This window comes from Phoenix dactylifera, chromosome 5 (genome assembly GCF_009389715.1).
Source record: "Phoenix dactylifera cultivar Barhee BC4 chromosome 5, palm_55x_up_171113_PBpolish2nd_filt_p, whole genome shotgun sequence".
NCBI lineage: Eukaryota > Viridiplantae > Streptophyta > Magnoliopsida > Arecales > Arecaceae > Phoenix > Phoenix dactylifera.
Genome location: NC_052396.1, coordinates 9,379,602 through 9,404,462, shown reverse-complemented (window position 1 = coordinate 9,404,462; position 24,861 = coordinate 9,379,602). Strand labels below are relative to the sequence as shown.

General features: G+C 40.3%; 1 protein-coding gene across 2 annotated transcripts in view; it reads left to right on the top strand.

The window, feature by feature from the left end:
- LOC103723113 (vacuolar protein-sorting-associated protein 33 homolog) overlaps window positions 1-24,861 on the top strand; it is a 51,650-nt gene that overhangs the window by 20,592 nt on the left and 6,197 nt on the right. For both annotated transcript variants that reach the window (XM_008813930.4, XM_008813928.4), the window contains 7 exons: window positions 6,890-6,952; window positions 7,017-7,123; window positions 7,412-7,534; window positions 17,949-18,030; window positions 18,203-18,273; window positions 18,806-18,886; window positions 24,720-24,777. In XM_008813930.4, the coding sequence (XP_008812152.2) occupies window positions 6,890-6,952; window positions 7,017-7,123; window positions 7,412-7,534; window positions 17,949-18,030; window positions 18,203-18,273; window positions 18,806-18,886; window positions 24,720-24,777 (585 nt within the window). The remainder of the gene's footprint in view (window positions 1-6,889; window positions 6,953-7,016; window positions 7,124-7,411; window positions 7,535-17,948; window positions 18,031-18,202; window positions 18,274-18,805; window positions 18,887-24,719; window positions 24,778-24,861) is intronic.

Sequence of the window (24,861 nt, the reverse complement as noted above, 5' to 3'; positions counted from 1 at the left end):
TTCGGATTTATTATTTGCAAAAAGAAGTCAGCTCTCAATGTCGCATTAGATGACAAGTGCCTTGAATGGTGCCTTACATAATACTGAGCTAATTAACTTTCTAACACTCTTGAAAAGCATAAAAAATTTTGCTGGCAGGGATTTAAAGTATGCTTCAATTTTGATTTATCATCCATTATTTTAGATAGAGGTCCCATCTCTTCTACATCATTGATATTTTGAATTGATTGTCATAGTTGCAAAATTCTCTGAGTTTTGAAGTTATGCTAGTGATTTTCTTGACCTTTTCATCTGAAGTTTGTTCCTTGATACCATCGCATCTTAGTGACTGCACTCTGTTTTAGATTTTCTGGTAAATTTTGTGAACTATCATTTCTATTTCTGAACTCTATGGAAATAAAATTACTGGGACAGTATTATAGTTCCAAAAAAAAGAGCAAGAAAAGGATCTTTGTTCCTTTGACAAGGAAAGAACCTAAACTAAATGGAATAGAAGAGAAGGATTACCCCAAGGATCAAAGTCAAGTTATGGACCCATACTGCAGTAGGAAGGTAGTATGGGGTCAGCATTGGTTGGTTTGGAGCCACCTTCTGTGAGCAAAGGTTGGTGTGGCATATGGGGCAGTATAGGTTGGTTAAGGATGGAACAGGTTGGTTCAAGGTTTGCCGTCTCGGTACCGGACCCTGTACCGGTGCCACACTAGCACTATGTCGATTTGGTATGATACAGAATTTTTTCGGTGTATTGAGTCCAGCTGATTGGAGGTGTATGTTCATGTCCATACACTAGCACTAGTATAATCAGCTAGAATAAGATGGTATGGATATGAACAATGAAGATCTAAGGTGTCTCAAGTAAGGATAGGTACTTCAGTTAGTGTTGAAGGTGGTAAAAAAGAAGAAGGGGAAGGTCTAATATGACATGATTGGAGGTTGCAAGGAAGGATATGGATAAACTTGGAATAACATTAGAGATGGCCCTAAATAGGAATACAAATGAGGATCTATAAAGCCAAATCCAAGTAGTTGGGAAAAGGCTAGATAGTTGTGGTATAATCGATTGGAGCATCCATCCAACCGGACCCATGGCCATCACCAAATCCATGGCTATGACTCATGCAGGGAGATCAAGGTGGATTCCATCTTTGAGGAGTCAGTGGCCACTCCGGCCTATCCGACGAAGTTTCTCCCGTAGAAGACAGCTTCATTTCCAGTAGAAGATCTTGCTTGCCAAACTATCTCCCCGGTATATCTATCAATCATTGGGAAAACATCTCTATCCACGGGTACTAACGTTTATCCATTGGAAGGCGTAACATACTCCATGTGAGCTAGGGGGGATGATCAAAAAACTGCCTAGAGCTGCGCACACAATCAGGCAGCGGAAGACCTGGTTATATACTACAGTTGTAGATTAGAATGTTATGGTCGTTCAAGCCGTAAGAAGCAAGCTGTGGTCCCTATTCCATGCGCTGCCAGACACACGGACTTGGGTATAGAAGGGAGCTCGGAATGGTGGGGGAGGGGGCCCTCCCTACTTTAATGGAAAAAGGGGAATCACCGTTTCACAGCCGCCCCTCTACAAAATTTTGACCCGGGGTCGACCCCAAAGCCATAATGTCTCAAAACGAAGAGGCTATAGAGAAACTTTTCTTTTTTCCTCAAAATTCAGTGTGGTATAAATTTGAAGATTTTGAGATCCGACAATGGGGGAGAATATTTATTTATTTATTAATAAATAAATAACTTTTGTAAAGTAAACTACCTAGCATGGAATATAGACATGAAGCAAGAAGCAATTAAGCATTAAAAACAGCCACGGTAGGAAAGAGGAGAGATGGTGAGAGCAAAGTGTTTGGGAAATTGAAACAAAATACAATAATTTAACTAGCTAGAGCCCATCCCACTGGTTATTATTTTTAATTTCATTTGTTCACTATTCAACTATGCCAAATGGCAGATCTACATGGTGTGTAGGTGGAAGAAACCTACCCTCATCAAAAATTGAAGAGACTGCTAGAGAACAAGGCGGACTGAATTTTGGTTTGATTGTTAGTTGCATGATGATGGTTCCCATAAGAAACAACATAATTTCAAGCCATGTGGTAAATAAATCTAATAATGTTTGGATGCATTTGCATTATACGCATGGTAGGTTCATAAAATTGATGGTTGTGGCTCTGCAGCTTTTTGCTGGTCTAATTCACAACAATGCTGATAGATCAATGGCTGATGTAGGTCCTTCTAATAATTTGTAACCCACATTCTCCTTTACTGTGGCATTTTCGTCAAATTTTACTCTCTCTCTCTCGCTCCCTCCCTCCCTCCCTTCCTCACAGGGAAAAAATATCTTTGTACTATAGTTGGTCAACATCTTTGGGTTCATAGGACCTAAGTGGCTGCTCAATGTATCTAGCATTGTAAGTGGGTCAGATTTGGGTAGGATCTGCAGGATCTAAATTGAAACTTGATAAGATAATGGGGTTTGGGTTTTTCTTACCAGATTCAATTTGTATTGTCTTCGTAGTTGAAAGGTAAATGCAAAGTTGGTGGAACCGTCCCGAACCGGACCGTACCGGCCGATCCGAGCTGTACCAATGGCTCACGTATACGATTTCGGCAACGGAAATAAGATCCGTTGCCAGAACCGGAGAAGAAGAAGAAAATAGAGAGCGAGCGGGGGAGGGAAGGAGAGGGAGAGGTCGAGACGCTGGCGGAGGGTCGGCGGAGTCCGGCGGAGGCCACGGGGGGCGAGGCAGCGGCCGAACTCTGTTTCGTCCGAAACAAGAGAAGCGTTTGCAACTTCGCCTCCTGCAGACTCAGCTGGCCTCCGCCGGTGTCTGCCGACCCTTCCCCGACGTCCCTCCCTCTCTCTCCCTTCTTTCTCTCTCTCTTCCTCTCTCCCACGGTACCGTGCCCTCTGTCGGTACCGGCCTGGCACGGCCTGTACCGAGTCGTGCCGTCGGAGAACCGGTACGGTGCCCGGTACCGGTTCCTCCGACCTTGGCTAAATAGGTCCCATATAGCCTCTATTCATTGTGAATCCTACTAAGTCATCAACCAGTTAGATGCAGAAGGTTTACATTTTAATAGTATTCATCTCCCAATGTAATGGACCTTTCCTTAAGCCATCTGCTTTTTTGGTTAAACATACTCTAGCGGTCTAGCCCCTTAAGTTTGCCCTGAAGAAGTGCAGAATTCTGAACATATTGAGTCCAAAAGAGATAAAGACATTATGAGCCAAGAGTTCTTTTTACTCTCTGAACTTGATCTCTACTTGGACCTGAAACAGGGATGCTCTTGCAATGCTTTGAGATACCAGGTGCAGTGATGATTCTTAAGGATTTAAAATAGCCCATGCAAGAGCTTAAAGTTTCATGTAAGTCCTGAAGTTTCAGGCATTCAAATTGGGGATTTAGTCTTTCATGAAATCTATTGTCTAACTTTTGCAAGATGACAGAAGTTCTCCTGTATCCAAATTAGAAATTGTGTTCCATAGTGGTGGATTTAGAACCAAACTTGGCTTTGGAATAAATGTGAAAATTGAGATATTTAGCCTTATGATTGAAAATCTGTTTCACGTCATGAAATTAATAACCTATTTTGCTGCTTCGTCTACCTGATTTATCGCTTCTGGTAGTCCATTATGATGTCAGTAGAGATCTTGGGAAGGTCTTCAACGCCCAAGAGAAACCACTCTTTTCCAAAGGATCTTAAGTTGATTGGAATATATCTGGAACTGGAACTTGAATCATAGCAAGGGCATGATGGGTTTTGAAGAACTCCAATACTATGCTGACTTGCTGAGTCTTTAGCAATAATCTTTCTGGGTGTTTCAATGAGTAACAAGGATAAAAACACATGCATCCAGCTAAAAACATACATTAAAACAGGCAGAAAATATAATACTGGAGGTGGTCAAGTTCAGGGTGATAGATGGGCAATGGTGGTGGTGTTGGCAATGCTCTGACTTGAAGTGGACGATGACAATCACATCTGGCAACAGTCAGCAAGTGACATTTAGGTATGAACCAGCCATTATATCTCGAGAAAAGCGACAGATATCAAGAGTGGTACCTAACAGCTACCTCCCGATGAGATCTGATGTGCGCAGGCTGCAAACACCAGAAACACCGCTTATGAGAGGCAAGAGACATGGCTGTATGGAGGAATGAGCCTTGGCTCATGAGATAAGAGTCAGAGCTCTTCACGCAACGAGCGTCACTCGTGAAATATAAGAGTCAGCTTTTTAAACAATAAGATGGCCCAGAAAAGATAAGAGACAGCTCTATTCAGCAAGCAATGATTGTAAAGATAAGAGTCACAAATCTTTACATAACGAGCAACGCTCGTAAAAAATATAAAATAGAGGAGTCATAGTTCCTTAAATGGTGAGTAACGCTTGTGAGAGATTAAAGTCACCGATCTTAAAAGAAGATGGCTGCTACTAGATTGAACACGGTAGTGTATTATTGCTTTCCCTTCCATTATCATTGCTTTTATATTTTCACTACAGAACAATCTTACAATGATCAAGCATTAAAATATCAGATGCATCAATAAGCATGTAAGGTATTGGCTAGGAATCAGTAGTTGGTACCTTTAGGACTGATCCTTAGGCAAACTGTTCTAGATCGGTGTTGAATTGGCCATGTGACCTTGGCACCAACCTTGACGGTGTTTTTGCACTCTTCTTGGCTTCAATATTGGCTGATACCCTATGTTGGTACTATATGTATCACAACATGTATAATACCAACTAGTGAACATTATGGGACTGTATTGTAATTTTCAAAATCTTGATAATAAAGGAATAAATAATTCAAATCCTAGAATATCCGTACTTGTTTTATTTTTGTGCAAATTATGTCCTGCTAATGTATCCAATGATCCTTAACTTTTCTACCTAATCTAATCTTAAATTTGATGGTTATTATTCTAATATAATAAATGATATTTATAATAAATTTAATGCAGGATATGGATATGAAGCATAAACTTTCTATGACATACAACAAGTATTGAAATAGATTATTATCAAATTATTTATTGGGTTATATGTTGGATACAGACAATGTGAAACCTGATCCTAGGAAGTTTTAGGATCCAAATTCGACTATTTCCCATTGTTTGGACTAGGTTAGTGGATCGTTCGGTACCATCTGGAACATACATGTGCTGTCATAGAGGCTTGAGGAGGTCTATGCTGTAGGTAAACTCGGAAAAGCCGAGAACAATGTCTAGTTGAAAATTTTATTAGCAATCAAAGTTACTAGTCACACCTTAGCTAATAGTTGTAGATGACATTCCATTAATTTGTACATGACTTTTAGGATTAGTTTATCATTGATAGGCCCTTTGAAATGGTTTCCTCATAGGTTACCCCCTTCATTTTACTGTTTCATCACTTTCGTGGTCTAGGATAGAGAGAACACAGTGCTGCTCTACTTTCCCACCTCATAACCAATATGTAGTATGACCATTAAGTCCCAGCGATAAGAACCTTGCATGGTACAATACAATGATTAACTTAATTAGAAATTGAAAAATGTCGTCTTTTTAACATGCTGTAAGGAAACTTCTTCATAATAAGGTTCTTATAAAAACCAAAAAAATGACTAACCACTAAACCCGTGATTTGTGTTTGACATGTCTCCAAACCTCCATGGGCACATACGATGGTGAATCACATGATGGACAACCCACTCGCTTGTTGCTATATATAGTCTCATAGCGTGCTTTTGTGTGTTGTACCATTGTAAGACTTGATATCCATTGTTGACCATTATTACATTAAGCCTTTGGGGTCCATTGGTTAGTTAGCATTTATCTGAGCTCAAGTTGTCGGTTATGAGTTCAAATCTCCTCTATGCCGACCATTTATTTAATTAACCTGGTTATTATCTTGATTCATTCCAGTCCTTATGGTCAATATTTCAAATCCCAGTGGGACAGAGGCATCCACTTGTCTGAACCTGTCCCTCTTAGAAACCAAGGCACGAGACAGGGTTGGAATCTCCTGCCTGCTTGTCACATTGTGATCATGCCTAGGAATCAGCAGGAATGAGGGCAAAACGCATGTTATCCCCTGCTGCCCGCTGCCATCTATCATCTGTTCACTATTTTTTTTTTCAAAATAAAGTGGGACTAGCATGCTTGTGGATGTATGTGGTCCAATGGGAGGAAATCATGTGGACTACGATGTGCTATCATCGATTGGGCCGGATGCGGCACGTCTTGTTCCATGAAAATCTTGGTAAAGCTTGTCTCATGGGATTTAAACCTTTGATTGTGGTTGTTATCTTGATTCATTTCAACCATTGTCTCCCCTTATCCCTCCATGTGCATGGTCCATGCGGCATGTGATTTTTTGTGTGTGTGGGGCGGGGGTGTTAAGCTTGGTATACATTGTTTACCGATTTCCTATCAGCTTAAGCTTTTAGGGTCAATTTGTTAGTAAACAACCATCAGCAGTATTTTGGTTTGGCCTTAAGATAAAATTACAATAATTGCATTTGTTGACCTAATACCACTAAAAAATTTGCATGGTGATGCCTTTTGTCGATCATGTTGTTCAAGGGGGTATATTCTTCAATGTGGTGTTCTATTATGTATTTAACTTCTCTAAGTTTTTCTGATTTGCAAATGATTGTTTAATCTTTTTTCGGTCACAACATAGATAATCAATTTGAAGGAACTACTCAACAAAGGACACAATTTCAAAAGCTTTTCTTCTTGTTTGGTGCATAAAGTGCTCCCCCTCCTTATCCTTTTTGTCCTATTTATAAGTCTTGAGTCACAACTCCAAGAAGTTAGTGCAATATTTTCATTATTATTATTACCAGTGATTATATAGTATGTATTAAATAGTGTGCTATTTGTTTCACAGTCACAGTCAGTATCTGGGCTGAAGGATTTTGTTAAGAAGTTGAACTCACTACCAGAAATAGCGGTATGTTTTTCTTTATTTCTAATTTAAGTTCTTGTAGGGAACTAATAGCTGATAATCACTTCAGAGGCATGTAAATCTTGCTCAACATTTGCAATCATTTACAAGTAAGCCATCATTCCATGCCCGACTAGATATAGAGCAAACGATTTTGGAGCTGCAAAATTATGAAATGTAAGCTACACTATCTCTTTTCCAATCCTTCAGCTGTATAATGTTTTAGTGGACTAAGAGATCTTAGTTTCTTTCACTTTGAGCTTTGTTTTCTCTATTTTTTGATGTTAAGATCATGATTCATGATACTGGTTCTCTCAATGCTCTCTTATTTTTACTCCAAATGCTTCATTAAGACTCAAAACCATATTGGTTCTCAAAGTTAATCAAAAGGAGTCAATTATTCTTTTAATGATTATTTATGGTATAATTTTGTTCGTCGGTTTGCTGATGTCACTAAATGAGCAGATGTTTTGAGTACATCGAGGAGATGATCCACAAACAAGAGCCAATTATCAATATGCTACGCTTGCTGGTGTTATTTTCCATTACTAATTCTGGGCTGCCAAAGAAAAACTTCGATTATTTGAGGTAAGCTTCATTTGTTTGCTTATCAACTTTGATTTTTCTGCACTTCTTCAACCATTTTGATGGATGAAAAAGTGTTCATTTTTTCTTTCATTGGCCATGAATGCTAGCATCTGATAATTGCTGTCGTTTTGTATTTCAAAACTTGTGCATTTAGATTTGTTGGTCATAGCATTCTGCTCAAATACACTATTCATTTAATGTCCCAGAACAGTTTTAATTTTTTGTGTCGTTTATTATTTTAATTTCTCAAAGAAAGCTTCTTGAAAGCCCACAAAAAGTATTTGGCTGGCAGCTATCTTTGAGTCATCTTCTTTTAACCAATCTTGGATCTTGGTCCATTTTGGTAATGGCAACAGTGTGAATCGACTCACTGCATATCAATTGTTTATTGGTATGACTAAAAGAAAAGTCTCGGAAATTGAAAAGCTAAGGGATCTAAAGCTTTTAGTGGGGAAAGAATATGTTATGTTGGACAATTGTTCTGTGAACATGTGGATATTACTCTTTGTAGCTTAATTATAAAAATCTGCATATACTGAATCATATGATGCGCAGTATGTTAATTGGAACTGTGACATGGTTGTGAACTGTCCAAGTATCCAGAAGAATCTGACATGGATTTCTTTTAAAATTCACACAGGGACATGTCTATATCTTTTTTATGTGTTGAGATATGATTGCTATATGCATATAATGAATAATGAGCTAATCCTATGCTCCATAAGTTCATAAACTTTGATAAAATGGTTGCAAATTGTTATGTTAATCTCGATAACTTTCATATGGAAGTGCCAGAAGTAGATAAGTTATGATGATGGCTTTATAATATGATGATATGAAGTGTTAATGAGTGTCTCAAGTGTCCAACTGTTAGACACACCAACTCACTCAAAATCTGGAGTATCCAGGTAACACTTGTTCACAAAGAATATGTCATCACAGTTATTATCATCAATATACAAACTGCTTTGTAAAACTGATGTCATAATCCAGTACGGTTGAGTACAGTGTGGACTTTGAGGATATTCATTTATCTCATTTGAACTTCAATATACACACTTCAAAATGTTAGGTAGGTCTGCATTGTCACATATTGCATCAAATTGTCTTGTCATTGTTACAGTATATAGAGTTCAAAGTAATGCTATTTATCCATAACCAAAAATAAAAGGGAGTTTCTTAAGGAAAACTCTTGAGGTTCTTATATATTTCTTTGTAAAAACTCTTCCTATTTTTGATTATCAGAACCACCCAATAGGGTTAGCAGTTATTATTTTGCTATTATGATGCTTTTGTGGGGCACATGTGTCCAATCTAGAATAAAGAAGCACATAAAGTTGAAAATGCCCACACATATATTTGCCATCATTATCCCTGTATTCTTTATTGCTATTCATTGCTTTCCTTCTGAATGAAGACAGAATCTTGCTTGTTTCTGCACTAGGTTTTAGCTAAACTTTTTTACTTCCCCTGCCATTTGAACTTCCTCTTTCTTTTAACATTTGCCCTCTTTCTAAATTCAAACCTCAAGGCCTCGCAGGACCATTGTCCAGATTTTGTGTTTGGTACTAATAGTGGTTCTTGTCCTCCTTGCTTGACTAGGTTGAATCTTTGAAGGGCATTACCAACCTTCTAAGCCCTCTAGAAGTTTTTTCAATCGAGAGCCCAAGATTGAGATTATTTCCTTTGTCCTCCTTTGCCTGAAGCAAATCTATAGAAGTTTTGAATTCAGTTAATCTATAGAAGTTTTGAATTCAGTTATCATATCCAGCACTGCTATGTAGTATGCATGTGCATATGCACATGAACCATATAGGTAACACTTTGTTACCTGAATTGTAAGTAGGTGAGAGCATAAATTCGGTTGCAGGTGCAGAAAAGTTACGGGCTTCGAAAATTTGTAATAAGGGAGTCCTTAGGTGGTGCAGCAAGTTTTCAAAGAGTTTTTGAAGTGGGTTCAACAACCTAAGTTACCTTATACTAATGATAAGATAAAAGGAGAAGTTTCCGAAGAGTTTGCCTGTAGTTGAAATGTGTTGATTTTTTATAGCTGGATTTCTATCCTTCTATTGTCATGGCTTTGACAGACTTGGGAGATTGAGAGATGGACTCGGTGCTAAGTTTGGAGGATATGGACATGCAAAATAGGATGGTCTTTTTGGTGGTGAAAGTGAAAGGTCTGCAGTGTCGTATCTTTCTTGTCTTTCTCATGCTATGTTGTCATAATTGATTTGGTAATTAAATGAGCATATCAAGCTTTGTCGGGTTGTGTTCTTTGGCTGTAAAAAATTCTTGTTTTAATGAATTTTACCCGTTAAGTTGGACCAAGTGTTAAATCATATTGGATTGAACGTGGCTTTGTTGGCTCAAGTCCATAGCCCGTATAGATTTTCTTGATGGAGACGTAGACAATTTTGATGGCCCCACTCCTTCATTCTCAGCCCCTTGTAGTGGTTGGGTGGCAACAATAGTTTTCGGGCGGTTCCGCATGTTACGAGCTGTGCCGGTGGCTCACCGAAACGGTTTCGGCTGTAAAAATGAGACGCTTACCGGAGCTGAAGAAGGAGAAGGAAAGAGAGAGCAAGCGGGGGAGGGAGGGAGAAGGAGAAGTGGTGGAAGCCGGCGGAGGGCCGCGACAGCTAAGACCGCAGCCGGTTCTCCTGTTTTGAAAGAAACAGGGGTCCGGCCATGGCTAAAAAATTTCGAAATTTTTAAGTGAAGTCGGCAAGAGTTTTGCCAACTTCACTTAAAAATTGCTAAATTTTTTAGCCACAACTGAACTCTTGTTTCATTTGAAATAGGGGAACGACTGCGGCTTCGCTTGCCGCGGCCTCGCCGGCCCCCCACGGCCGCTGGCGTCCACCATCCTCCTTCGGCCCTCCCTTCTCCGCTCGCTCTCGCTGTCTCTTTTCCTCTTTCCTACGGTGTCGTGCCCTCTCTCAGTACAGACCCGGCACGGCCCGTACCAAGTCGTCCCGCCGAGGAATCAGTATGGTGCCCGGTACCGGTTCCTCTGACCTTGGTTTCCAACCAAGCAATCTACCAATACATAGCATTAGAAGACTTTTGGCTGCTAATCCAGAAATAAAGAATTCCTAAAATAAGCAAGAAATGTTTCCTTTTACTCTTTTTAAACCCCAAAAAAAGAATCCCCTTTTATCTGTTTTGATTCTTCTTCTAACTAAACAAATTGGTGTGATTTTGTCAAGGGCTGAAGTAGATCAATAGAGCTGGAGGATAGGTTGCCTTAATGTAGCTTTTGAGGAGGCCATTATGGAGGTTGAGTAAGCAGTTGTATGGCTTGAAGGGTACGTGCCAACTGAATTCCATCAAACTAGCAACGTTGATGCAATTCTGCACTAAGGTAGGTGTGACAAAGATGAGGTGGACGAGAGGCATTCTTAGTATAAGGGTATTATTGGCAAAATGGAATGTTATATGCATCATGATATTTTGATTATATTACTATATTTTCACTTAGTTGGAAATTTTGGAGGCTTCTATATTGTTTTGTGTAAGATAACTTAATCCTTGAGCTGAATGGAGCATATGAATTTGTAGTTTAAGATATCATTGATATTTGACCTTGATAGAAAACAGGGAAGAGAAGTTTCATTTTTCATGATTGATGCCCAAAGTTTAAGGAGTGGTTGATGGTTGCTAAGATGCAATGGAGTCAACTACTGGGGCAATACCCAATACACATAATTGGAAACTTTAGATGGAGCCCTATTTGATGTATCGATGGTGGGATCTTTTTTTTTGTTTTGTTTTTTGATGAGGGGGAATTTTGGTTAAGTAGGTTGAGCTTGTAGAAAATGAAACTTATACTAGTGACAAAGTGCTCTCTTGGGAACATATTCTAATTTGAGACTTGATGGATTGAAGAAGGCTCCTAAGATTCTTTATCTCAAGTAGGTGGTAGATATGGTACTTGAAATGGATGATGAAATAAACATCATAAATCATAATCACAACCATAATAATCTTTTCTATTAATTCTTGTTTGTATTAATGATCGTATCATGATATGCCGTACTGGTCAGTACCAAGATATCACCGATGCAGGGTTTGGTTCTTTGACGGTAAACCTTGGATCATATCATTAGCACAAAATTCATGTTATGCATGAGTAGCTTATTTGAGCCTCCATATAGCTCTATCAAGATTTTATCAGTCTACCAGAAGTGCATGGATTGCTTTGTCATGCCTGCATATCTTTCAATTGATTATGAAAAAGAAAAAATGTTGGAGCCATTCATTTCAGTGACGCCTCATATTAATAGGTACAACAACCACCCTAGTTGGGATGATGGTTATCTTCGTCATAGGTATCAAAGGGGGTGAAAGTATCATCCTTGTTCGTCCCTTAAATTTGTGCCCTTAATTGACTACTTTTGTTGAACATTGAACAATTATGTTAGGCAGTCTACTCTATGTCTGATGATAGAGCCTCGGAGGCCAGGCGGATTTCCGCATCTATTCTTCAAAAAATATTGGCCAATTATTGGGAAGGATGGGTGTTTAGCAGTGAGACAATTCTTCATAGAAGATGCAATGCCCCTGTGTTGGAAAGTGGCCTATGTGACTTTCATCTCAAAAAGACCAGATGCCTTGAAGCCACTCCATTTATTGTCCAATCAGTCTGTGTACAATTTTGTACAATGTCATTGCCAAAATTCTGGTTAGTAGGATCCACCCTGTGTTGGGGGATCTAATATGCATGATTTAATTAGAGCTCCAAAATCCAGGAGCCTTATGGCCATTAAAATGGATATGGAGCGAGCTCGTGATCGTATTTGGTGGGAATTCCTGTTGTATTCTTTGATATGGATGGGGTTTTAGAGTGGGTGGATCAGATTAGAGCTTGTGTGGAGGGGCCATCTTTCGCTTTATTAATTAATGGCACTCCCACAAAATTCTTTTAGTCAAATATTGGATTGCGTCAGGGTTGCCCATTTTCCCCATACTTGTTCATATTCTGTGCCGATGCATTGATGAGAATGTTGAATCTAAAAGTGAGCCAGCAATGGTTGCATGTATACCAGCCTATACCATTTGCACATCCTGTTTCACATTTACCTTTGCTGATGATTGTCTGTTAATTGCTAAAGCAACTTTGACGAATGCTGTAATGTTGAGGAGTGTTATTGAGGATTATTGCTTGATGTCGGGGTAGCGTGTTAATGTTCATAAATCCACTATTAAATTCAGCCCCAAGATTGACTACCATGTCAAGCATCGGACTAAATTATGTCTTGGTGTGGAAGAATGTGAGGGGACTTGGCAGTATTTGGGAGTACCTATCATGGGCAGGCAACTCAGAGTATCAGAATGTTGCACGTTGGTACAAAGGATTCAAGACAGATTGGGAGGATGGCAATGGAATACTTTATCAATTATGGGCAGAATCACTTTGATTAGGTCAATGTTGAACACTATGCCTGCCTATCTCATGGAAAACACAATCATTTCCAAGGGAGTAATCAATAGTGTTGAATAGATGATGCGAAATTTCCTATGGGGCTCCTCTGACTAGTCTAGGAAAGTCATCTTTTTTCATGGGACACTATATGTCAACCAGTTCAGGGTGGTGGTTTGGGTATCTAGTATCTACTCATTGGCTATGAGACAGGATGCATTGATGATGAGATATATGGTGAAGTTTTTGCTAGAGCCCCAAAATTTTTGGAGTAGGCTGATGAGAGCTAAGTATGGGGAGGGTGGATTGGCTATCACGGGTAATCAATATCGTAAGTATTTTTTTATTTGGCAAGTAATATGCTCCTATGCACCCAAGGTCCGCCGGACTGACTGTACTGACGTACCGGTAGGCATCGGTACTGGTTCGGTAAGAGTTGGAACCGGTACCGAACCAGCCAATAGAGCAGACGCGCGCGCGGATGAAAAAAAACAACGCGCGCGTCCGCACGCGGACGCGAAAAAAAACAACTTGCGTCCGCGCCCGTGTCCACGTGAGTGGACGCGTTAAATGCCACAGAGTGGCATTAAATGCCCCACACGGATTGCTAGCCTACGTGGGCGCGCTGCCCTGCGCGGGGAACAACGCTCGGGCATGTGGAATCGCGCGCTTGGCCGACTGCGAGGTTCATCCACGACTTTGGCACAGCGTGGGATCTGCCCGCGTGCCAGACCTTGCCCCATCAACCCAACGAGCACTCGACTGAGAGGAGCATGCCACACGGATGGCTGTGCGTGCAGGACGGCGCGCATAGCACGGCCATGGCGGATGCATCCCCAGCGCACCCGCGCCTGCACCCACGCCCCGGCGCATGACCGACCTTGGCTGCGCGCGCGCATGGCCTTGTGCAGCAGCGGGTGTGCGCCCAGGCCCGCGCACCCAGCAAACCGCCCGCCCGTGCGCCCAGTAGACCGCCCGCTCGCGCCCGCCCGTGCGGGCGCGGAACACGCGTCCCATAGGCCCAGCCCGCGCGACCCAAGCAATCGCAACCTTCCATCCTCCTCCATTCAATGGCCAAGGACCAAGTCAATATCCAGCTGCGGGAGGGCCCTTGGGTGATTTTTCAGCCATTGATCTCATGCCAATCGACGGTGGAAAAGCCTTAGATCCATGGGAAGACAATTTGCTATGTTTATCTTAAGAGGGTTACTTAGTTTTGTCTAAGGTTTTAGCCTATAAATAGAGTTGTAAAGGGCCATTGTGAGGCATTGAGAGTTATTCCAGAATTGTGTTCTTTTGTTAGAGAGTCGGCCGTAAGGCTTGGGCAGCGCTTGTGCCGATTTCGGTCCTTAGATCTTGTGTTCTAGGACTTGGGCTAGTGATAGATACATCAATCTCCACTAGATTGGGCTAGAAAGGAATCTCTTCATTCCCTTGCTAGATTTTTTTTGCTTTCATTGTTCTTGTTATTTGTTCTTCAATTTAGTGGAATAGAACTCAGTTTGCTTTCATTGTTGATCTTTCTATTGAGTTATTCCACCGGCGTTGCCTGCAATCGGTTCATCATCAGCGTTTTTTGAAGGCGCACGTAAGGAGCGCAAGGAAAGGGGCATAGTGAGGGGCTTTGGACCGTGAGTCCCCATCACGCTCTTCCCCGCGTGCGGGCGCGCTGCTCCGTGTGGGCGCGGTTCCAAACGATAAGGTACCGATACGGTACCCGATACTAAGATTGTGGACGCTGATGCCACTACGGTTCTAAAGTTGGAGAACATTATATTGGAAGGGGTATGAAAATGGTTTTAGCAGGAACTTAGCATCAGGGGCCTACTCACCTATTAATGATGGATATTTGGAGACTTAAATCGAGTATCACCTCATGTGTAGTTTAGCATGTTTTCAGAGGCTAACCAGGCAATTGATTGGGTGGCTTCCTATATGGCTGATCATAGTCGACCTGAGTTGTGGGATATCTCTAAATACTAGGCTATCTTCAAGATATATTGACGGTAGATGTGATTGGTGGATTTATTCAAGGGCTCTATAAAACAACCGGTTCACCAGAAAAAAACAATTATGTTAGGTTTAAACTTTTGGCCACACACCATGTGTCCTCATTTGACCATAAGAGTTACATAACACAATATTGGATAGTCATAGTAGTTTTATTTTTGTAGACTTTGACTCCCTTGTAAGGGATCTTATCATCAGTAGGAGAACGATGTCATGTGTTTGTTGAAGAGATGAAGCTCCTTATCTATCAGATCTTGTCACTTTAAATGCGGAGCTATATTGGAGCTCCATGATGGTTGGATTTTGGCTCTTAAGGACATGAATGGTTATCAAGAAAGATTGTCTAAGTGCACTATTGGAATGCCAGAGGGATCAGTATTTCCCTCTAATCAAGACAATGGCATGGACAGGCATCATGTAGCAAGGTCCGCCGTACCGGTACCGTTCGGCGTACCGGGGCAGCCCGGACCGGTACGAACCGGTCCCGTACCGGTTCTCCAACAATAAACCACCGGTACCGGATTCCACGCTGATCCGGTACCGGTCCCAGGCCGGACCGGTATGTACCGGCCGGTACGGCAGACCATGTCATGTAGTCTCATACTGAGATCTTTTTTTCTCACTTTCTATCATGGTATTGCCCGAAACTAGTCGATGTGGGTTGGTATGGTACAATATGCACCTAGGTTTGGGGCAGTACTGGGCGATATGGGTTGGTACAGGGCCTGTACCAATTCGATTGATGCTTTTGTATCAGTTCCAACCTGGTATGGTACATCTTGAACTGGGCTGTTTGGGGCAGTATAGAAAATATTATGAATAACTTGAGGTCAATTATATGTCACATGGTGGTTTCTCTCGGAACTTGATGATAATGGCTCTGAAGGTGCAGAACTTCAAGTGAGACAAGAAGCAAGGAAGGACTTGAGTTGAGAGATATGCTTATGTTAAGAGCTATACTTGATATAGAATACTTGGCCATCCTACAATGTAGTTGAGGAAAGAAAACTAGTACCCATAAATGTGTAAACATGTCCATATATGTGGGAAAAACAATATTAAGGGTCTTAATATGCCGTACCAGCCCGAACTAGACGGTATGGGGTACCATACCGGTACCTAGTATACGTGGCATACCGTGTGTGGCGTACCGATACTTGGTATGCCAAAAAAACTCCGTATCGACACTGTGCTAGTATGGCACCGGTATGGGGTCCGGTATCGAGACGGCGAACCTTGATTAAGACACTGATGGAGCATCAACATGAGCTGAAATGGGAGCACAAGCAGAAACGTTGGAAACCTTAAGGATTATCAAGCCATAATCGGCAACACATAGAAGAATGGTAGTGACATGCGAACAATTTTAAGGTTGTGAAGTCACTTCATCTTGAAGATATCATTTTATGCAATTGTTTGAGACGACGACTTACTAAGGAAGCAATCCATGTGACAAGATACAGTTCTGATGGGACTATGACAAGATAAAGTTCATACAATGCATTGATGAATCATAATTGCAAGGTCTTAATGTGTCGGAAAGAGTCTAAACCAAGGTAGGCTGAACTAGACCAAACCGCTCGGTTCGGCCTGTACCAAGCCGGCCCAGTGGGGAACCGGATCGATTCGTCCAACAAAATCAGTTCCGGCTCCCCAGCCTCCGCCGTCCGGCCTCGACCTTCCTCTCTCTTCCTTCCTCTCCCTCTCCCTCCCTCTCCCACTCTCTCTCTTTTCCTCCTTTTTCTTTGTCTTCTCCCCTCCGGCGCCGGTCTCGTTTTCGTCGCAGAAACCGTCCCGGTCCGCGGCCGGTATGGCTCGGGATCCCTGAATTGGGCGGCTCGTGACGGTTTCGTCGACCTTGCAATGAGGCTTAACAGATACTTATTTATACAAATTGAAGGGATGTGATTGAAGAACAAAATCACTTGTAATATTTGTAATATACAAAATCACCATTTTAATTACTAGTCTCTCTTTCAATCCCTATATTACTAGTTACTAGTACTCCAAACCTTTGGTATTTGAGATCATGTCTTTCTTATCAAAAATAAAGTTATCATAAAATCAAGTTTTTTCATATCCTTTAACACTATTGCCATCCTCATAATCTTAGGCATTCCTTAGCTCCTGGCCCCTTTCAGCTCGATTCATGTTCAATTGCCCACTGATATCTCATGGGGTTTGTTTGCGACTTGGAAACCGTCTCAATTTGCATAATATGTCGAAAACAATATACAAGGATATGCTTCGGGAATTGTTAAATATGGTTACAATTCCTAAATTATCATCAGCAAAGGTGAAGCATAGTTAGTGGTGAAAGACCAGAATTGATCACACAGTTGCATTATCGTGACAAGTTTTGCTACGAAGAATAAGAATTGCAAAAATAATTAAGCCACATATTTGACAAGGCAAAGACTATTGGTGAATGAATAGTCAAATGATGGCCGAAGGATTACAAATTTGTAGGCAAAATTATTGGGTTGATTTATGTCATAGTTTTTCTTTCTATCTCTCTCTCTGTGCTGTTTCAGAATGCTGTACGATATGCCAAGTATAATCTTAGTAGAATAGAAACTCTAAATGATAGAAATATACCCATTATAGTCCTTGTACTGACTCTCATGCCAATTCAACACTTCCAGTATATCTTTCCCCCCACAAGTTTAGGTAAAATGCTTGTGGGATGATTGCCAACTAATTGTAATGCACTGGAGTTTTCTCAATACAGCAACAATGCTGCACTAAAATTCTCAGTGCATGATCAAAAAGTTAATATAAAAGTTAAGAGCTGTAACTAGCCTTCTGTTCTTTACTAGGCACTGCTCATAACTCTTATGAATTACAAAACTACATTGCTCAGAAATCACATTAGGTTTGTGGTATTTATTTTCTTTTTAACATGTTCTTGATCATTTTCTTCCATAGTGAATCGATATATTTTGTTATACACATATATATAATCTTCTTTTCTTAATTTAGGAGGGAGATACTCCACAGCTATGGATTTGAGCACATGTCTACATTGTATAATCTGGAAAAGGCTGGACTCTTTAGGAAACAGGTAGGTATGATTTATATCATAAGCAGAGAAATTTGCATAAGTTTCAGGTAGTCTACATGAGATTAAATATTTCGCAACTCCTTGTCCTATATATACAATATTTTAGCTTGGTGTTATGCCAATTTCTTTTCCTCTCAATGTCAACTGAATTGTTGTTGAACCTTGCTTGCAGGAAACAAAGACCAACTGGCCTACTATTACAAGAGCTCTGCAACTTATAGTTGATGATACCGACACAGCCAAGTACATATATTTGACCTCTTTTTTGGGATCATTAGTCGTTAGTATACCAAGTTAGCATCTCCCTGTATCTTCATGCGTAACCAAACTTCTTGTGGTAGTCTTGTTGTATTTAGTAGTCTAGCTGTTTGTTTTAGTACTACTCCCTGGTTGTTCCAGCCTACAAAAAGTGGATTAAAAAAGAATTAGCTTTTAAGGGAGTATTGTTCAGTATGAGGTAGTGCCCATTGATACTGAACAATCTTAGGGCTAATCTACTTCAGTCTTCCTCAATCTGGCACGATCCAAGTGGTTCTGTTCTGGCTTGGGTATACGTGAGGGTTTCCAGCCCCCATCTTACTGGCTTCTAGCCAGTATGCTCAATTTCAAATCTTTAGTGTAGTCCTCATGTCCATTTAAAGGATGTTTTAGCAGTTTCATTAATCCATAATATGAAAATATGAATGCTTTATCAGATGATTTTGTATTTGTTATTCTTTATTGTAAGTATTAATATTTACATTCTAAACATTTGAACTTCTTGACTGTATTTCAGCCCCAATGATGTCTCGTACATCTTTTCTGGATATGCGCCTCTTAGCATTCGTCTTGTGCAACATGCAATTAGATCTGGATGGTAAATTTATTTCCCATCATATTGTTCTATTGATTAGTTGTTATAACAAGCATTGCTGCTCAAATTTCTTCATGCGTCTTGTTTGACATCTCTTGCATGTACTTAATAAACTTCTTTCTAGTCAGTTCTAGTAATATGTTCTTTTGTAACCAACAAACATCTGACTTCTCTTGCTATTTGGGTGGAAAATTTGCACATAAATTTTTCATATTACTAATTTGTTTCGTCGACAATGTCCATTCATACTTATTCATTGTACTGTGATGGCCAGTTTTTGTTATCGTAGGTAAAAGGTTTAGATTAAAAGTGAAAGGAGAGTTAAGTAAAAGATGAAAAAAATGGAAAGGGCTGGACAGGCTTACTATTACATGTATTCGTTTTCTCCGCACTCCCCCATCCACCCACCCACCCACCCACCCACACCCAAACTCAACCCCAAGATAACTAATCATTACATGAAGGAAAGAGAATGGACATGCTTCCCAGCTCACTGTTATAGATTGATATGTAGCACAGGTTTAGTGGATGGCACAGAAAGCTTAATTCATTATTAGGATTGTGCCAGCATGTCTATCATTGGACAAAACATTGCTAATTAGATTGATTATAATTTCTGTTAGATATTATACGAAGTTTAACTAAAGTGCTGATTAAGTAAATGAGTTAAGCCATTAACTAGTGAAGTGTTCCCAAATAGTGTCAGCATTCGATGGATTATTTAATTAGTGTCTTGGATATCATAATGCATTTATGTAAGAGGCATGTGATGAGTCAATATGCATCTATATAAGGCTATGTAATTTGTCATTCTGTAAGCATGCAGGAAATCATGAATGAGAAAATATTAGTGTTATTATTCTAGACTCTCCTACTTTCTGCCATTTATTTCTTAGTAGAGTATATTGGAGCCCATTTTGCTTCTGCTACCCCCAAAGCAGTGGTGTTAGAGCTAACAAAGTGGTATTAGAGCCCCAAAGATCTTGTAAGATAGACAACCAAATAGAGTTATTTGAGAGTAAGGAGGCTCCAAGTGTTAGGATCATTGTAATGTAGAAGCCAAGAGTAGCTTCAAGGAGAAGAAGCAATTAATTATCCCCAAGGTGGGAGGCGAATTTCAGAAAAGAAAAGGAGAGAAAAGGGGAGAGAGAGAGGGAGAGAAAAGATATGCCTTTCTCATAAGAAGAGTTGGTGTTTTTCTAATTATAATATCTGGAGCATTTGAACATGCACCTGGTTGGAAGGTTGCAAGCTATGGGATGTCATTAAGAATCCCATAGGTTGCATATCAAAGAAATTCGAAATGGGGGAGAAAGCTTTGAAGATTTTGTCAAAAGCAGTGCATCAAAAATTATTGGAGAACGCCAAAGAAATGAGTTTTTGGAAGAAAATTTTGAAAATGAAATAGAAGAACAAAAAGTTGAGAATAAAAATTTGAAAATGATGTGAAAGAAATTAAAAAAGTAGAACAGAAAACTGAAAATTTAGAAATTAGAATAATCAAAGAAGAGAAAGTTGAGAACATAAGGGAAAGTGAAAATGCATATAGTATAGAAATCAAGTAGGTGAAGTTTGAACTCAATTGATAAATTTGGCAAGATGATTAGAAGTGAAAAGGAAAACATGTAGCTTAAAGAGCAAAAATTTACGGAATCTTACATGAAGGCAAATATTTGAAAATATGGAAAATCCTATGTTATATGTTGGAGTGGAGAATTTATTCTATGATGCAGGTGGGTCAATATGGAAGCCTTCTTTGGTCAAGGGAGCATGCACTAGAAGATAAATAAGTGTTGTCTAGTGAAGATACTATGTAGAAAAAGTGATGCTACTACACAAGCAACAGAGGAATTATCACAAGCCCTTTACATCAATAGAAATGGTCTCAGATGTCATTCCATTCAAAAGCATTGGATCTTCTACAACAGTAAGAAAGCGGCAGATTTCCAAACCCCTCAATGCCGATATTTTTGAAGAAGCCATAATGGTCTTGGTTAGAAGAAAGTTTGGATTAGGGGGGGGGGGGGGGGGGAGGTGCTGGATATCAAACTAGATTTAATTAAACCAAATTTATTTAAAGTATCAAGTAAGTACATGAGTTGATCGTTTATTAGTGTTTCCTAATATTGTCTCTTAGTGTTCCATGGATTTATTTAATTAGTGTCTTTTGAGAATTATAATGCATTTATGTTGGGTATGTGAAGAGTCAACATCTATCTCTGCAAGTCATTTTGTAAGTTAAGTGGTCAAGAAATCATGTGAGAAAATATTAGTGTACTACTCTTCTATCCTCTATTACTCTACCAAGTTTCACTTTCCCAGTACCGGACCCTGCTTTGGTACCAGGCTAGTACTGTGTTGGTATGTCTGATACATGGGACTAAGTTCCGATTTAGCACCGTTATGGTATAATACATCTAGTACAGGGCGGTATGCATCGATATGAAGAACCATGTCTCTACCCTCCATATCTTAATACAGTATATTACAACCCATTTTGCTTCTGTTGCCATAAACATAGTGGTATCTGAACTAACAATTTCAACAGTTACGCTCAACATAAGAAATAGATATTAAGACATAGATATCATGGGTACCTACCCTAGAACAAGTTGCACCTTGTCGATGGTCTATAACTACTTTAGGATTATCTAGCTCTTAATTGTAAGTATTTGAGAGAAAAAATCAACATACTCTCAAATTGCTGACATACATATATGACATCATATATGTTAAGTTACAATATTAGAATTCATATGAGTTACAAACACAACATAGGGTCCATTTATTGGTATAATATTTTTTTGAGAACTAGGATAAGAGGAATGCCAGCCGAATTTGAGTGAGGGTGGAACCCGAACCTAGGTCACTGCTATTACCACCGAGTGAGTTTACCAACTAAAGCTATTGATGCCCTCAATAATTGGTAAAAGTTCCTAATAATTTAGGACAAACTTTGATGTTGCAATGTAAACAATGGTGTGGGTAGATTGAGTTGGGTTGAGTGCAAGGTATGCTGACCCGACTGGAACCGGTCAGTTCAGCCCGTACCGAACCGGTGCTGACAGGTACCAGTTCAGTATGGCATATAAAATTGTTCCGACCCCTTCTGAGTCAGAACCGATCGGGGAAGAAGAAAGAAGAGGAAGAAGAACAGAAAAGAAGAGGAAGAAAGAGGAAGAAAGAAGAGGAAGAAGAGAAAGAGGAGAAGAGGAAGAAGAGAAGGAGGAGACTTATTGGTACCGGGCCTCGTCAGGGCTTGCTCGCGGGAGAAGAGCGGAGGAGAGAGGATCCTCGTCAGGGCTTGCTTGCGGAAGAAGAGCGGAGGAGAGAGGAGAAGAAACGAGAAGGCTCAGAAAGAAGGAAGAAAATTCCGCACGGAAAATGCGCCCTGCTCGGGAGACACATCCTGCAAGGAAAATGATGCGGAGAAACACGTTTGCGGGATGCGGTTTTAAGTAGGAAAACGAAAAAATGCGCAGAAATGTGTTTCGCGAGCGCGGGGCCGCGCGCCTGCGTGCTCTCACGTGTGCTGTCCCCGAACCGGGTCGGTACGACCCGATTCGGTTCGGTACGATACCCGTACCGTACCGGTATCGGTGCCCATCGGTATGTCGGTACCTCGGTACGGTCGGTATGGCGGACCTTGGTTGAGTGTGCATGATACATTCCTTTCCCAGCGAAAGCTTGCATCTGAAAGTTTTGCACAAACTGCTGGTTTATTATCTGGCAGAGCTATCTAGAATGTTATATCAATTTTAAACTTGGGGTACGTAGGACCCAACCCACTAAATTTTGGGTTTCAATTGGCTAGAGGTCTGATCCAAGTTCTCATCCTGATATAAAAATAAATAAAAATAAGAAGTTTATAACTATGTGCTTTGGACCTATTTAAATATTTGCTCATAGTTTTATGTGGTATTCTTTCTCGAGAAAAAAAAGCAAATTCCAGAATGAGTATTGGCACCGAAGAATCTTTTTGACCATGCATCCTTGATGATTAGAAGTGGGTGTATAGCTGCGTCACAATTGCCTAAGGTCTGTTGTGTTGGTATCGGACACCATACCAGTTGCTCGGCAGCATAAGTCGGTTAGGGCCCGCGCTGTGCCGTGTCGGGCCTGCACCGACACAGCAGAGGAGGGAGGGGAGAGAGAGAGAGGAGGACAGAGGGAGGGAGAGAGGAGGCCAGCGGCCGGGCAAAAGGCGGAGGCCACGATCGGGTCACTGTTTCGTTTGAAACAGGGGTTCGGCCGCTAAAAATTTTTGCGATTTTTATGTAAAGTCGGCCTCCGCCGGTCAGCCCCAAGCCAACCTCTCTTCCTTTCCCTCTCCCTCCCTGCACCCCCCCCCCCCCCCGCTCTCTCTCTCTCTCTCTCTCTCTCTTTTCCTCTTTTTCCTTCTCCTCCCCCTCTGGCGTCTCGGTTTGGTTGCTAGAACTGTCTCGGTAAGCCTCCGGTATGGTTCGGGACGTTCCGAACCAGGCGGTTTGGGACGGTTTCGCCGACCATACCATTGTCTATTTTTGTTGTTTAAAATAAAAAAGCAATGATGACGATATAAAATATATTAGTGAACCTATCTTTGTTTTCTTTTTTTAAAACTTTCCACAATTTTCAATAGCAAAAAGGTGTTTGCTTCTAAAATTTTATACAGTTTCACCTGGCAAAGTTGCCAGCACTATTGTTGCTGCAGTTGCCCCCATTATCACTAACACCATTACCACCATTACATCTTTGCTGCCACCACCACCATCTTTGCCGCCGCCGCCACCATCTTTGCCGCCGCCGCCACCATGGCCAGACCACCACAACACCAGGATGAACACCATTAGCAGAACCGACACCATAGTACCACCACCAGATTGTTAATCTGTTTTTTGTTTCAGAACATAAGAAACAATTGCCACCAAAAAAATGTATTTTCTATGACTTTCAAAAACTAGAAATGAAATAAAAACAAATGACTCATTAGCTTCATTTTTTTTAAAAAAATGAATCCTCTAACTGCAACCAAAATTAAGGTTTTCTCTGCTGTTATTTTATAGGCATATGGATCAATCCAATATCAAAAAGTCTGTGCAGTTTCATGTAATATTCCTCTATGTTCAAGGCTGATGATTACTTTCATATTTTCATGAATCGTTTTGTGCCATATTACTTAATATTTGATGGATTATAGTAAATAGCTGTTTTATGCATATATTAGCAAAAAGATGGCAGACTTTAATCTTGTCTGTGGGAATAGGCAGCTCCAAAATGTAGGTATGCCATTTTGCGGCAGAAACATTTCTTTCTCTCTCTCTCTAACTCTCTCTACAAAACTGGTACGTTTGCCATGTAATGCAGTACTCTTGTTTGTCAAATACAATGCAGTGTTTTTGAAAGAGTTAAAACATTCGGTAACACCATACATATAGATGACACCTTTTCCTAACACAACCAACAATTTGACTATACCACCATTCATATGCTCTAAATGGAAACTGTGCTTTCTTCTAAATATTTACAAAATGTACAAGTGCATGCAAGCAGGCAATTGGACAGGGTTCCAGCAGGTATCTGGTGATCCTTATCCAAATCTAATCAAATTGGAGTTCCAAAACACAGCTGCTAGTGATCTTGGGGTTAAAGTTTGCAACATGCATATCATAAGCCTTGAGGGCCTTCCAATGGAAAGAAATCCCTAAATCCTAATAATTTTTGTTGAAGATTTTACTCCCTTCTTTCCCCTTTTTGAGAAGAGGATTCAAAGTGATAACTTGATTTTACTTATATAAATATGAAGATTGGTTGATTTTTAATGTAACTCTCTCTTGTTAACTAAGTTAACTTGCAGGCGTTCAATTGAAGAAATAATGAAGCTGTTGCCTGGACCTCATTTGGATTTAAAGAGAGTGAGTTGTATATTCCATATTGACATTCATTTTTCTGGAAACTAGATGAAGTTTGTATATTACTGTCATATACTGAAGCCCTTC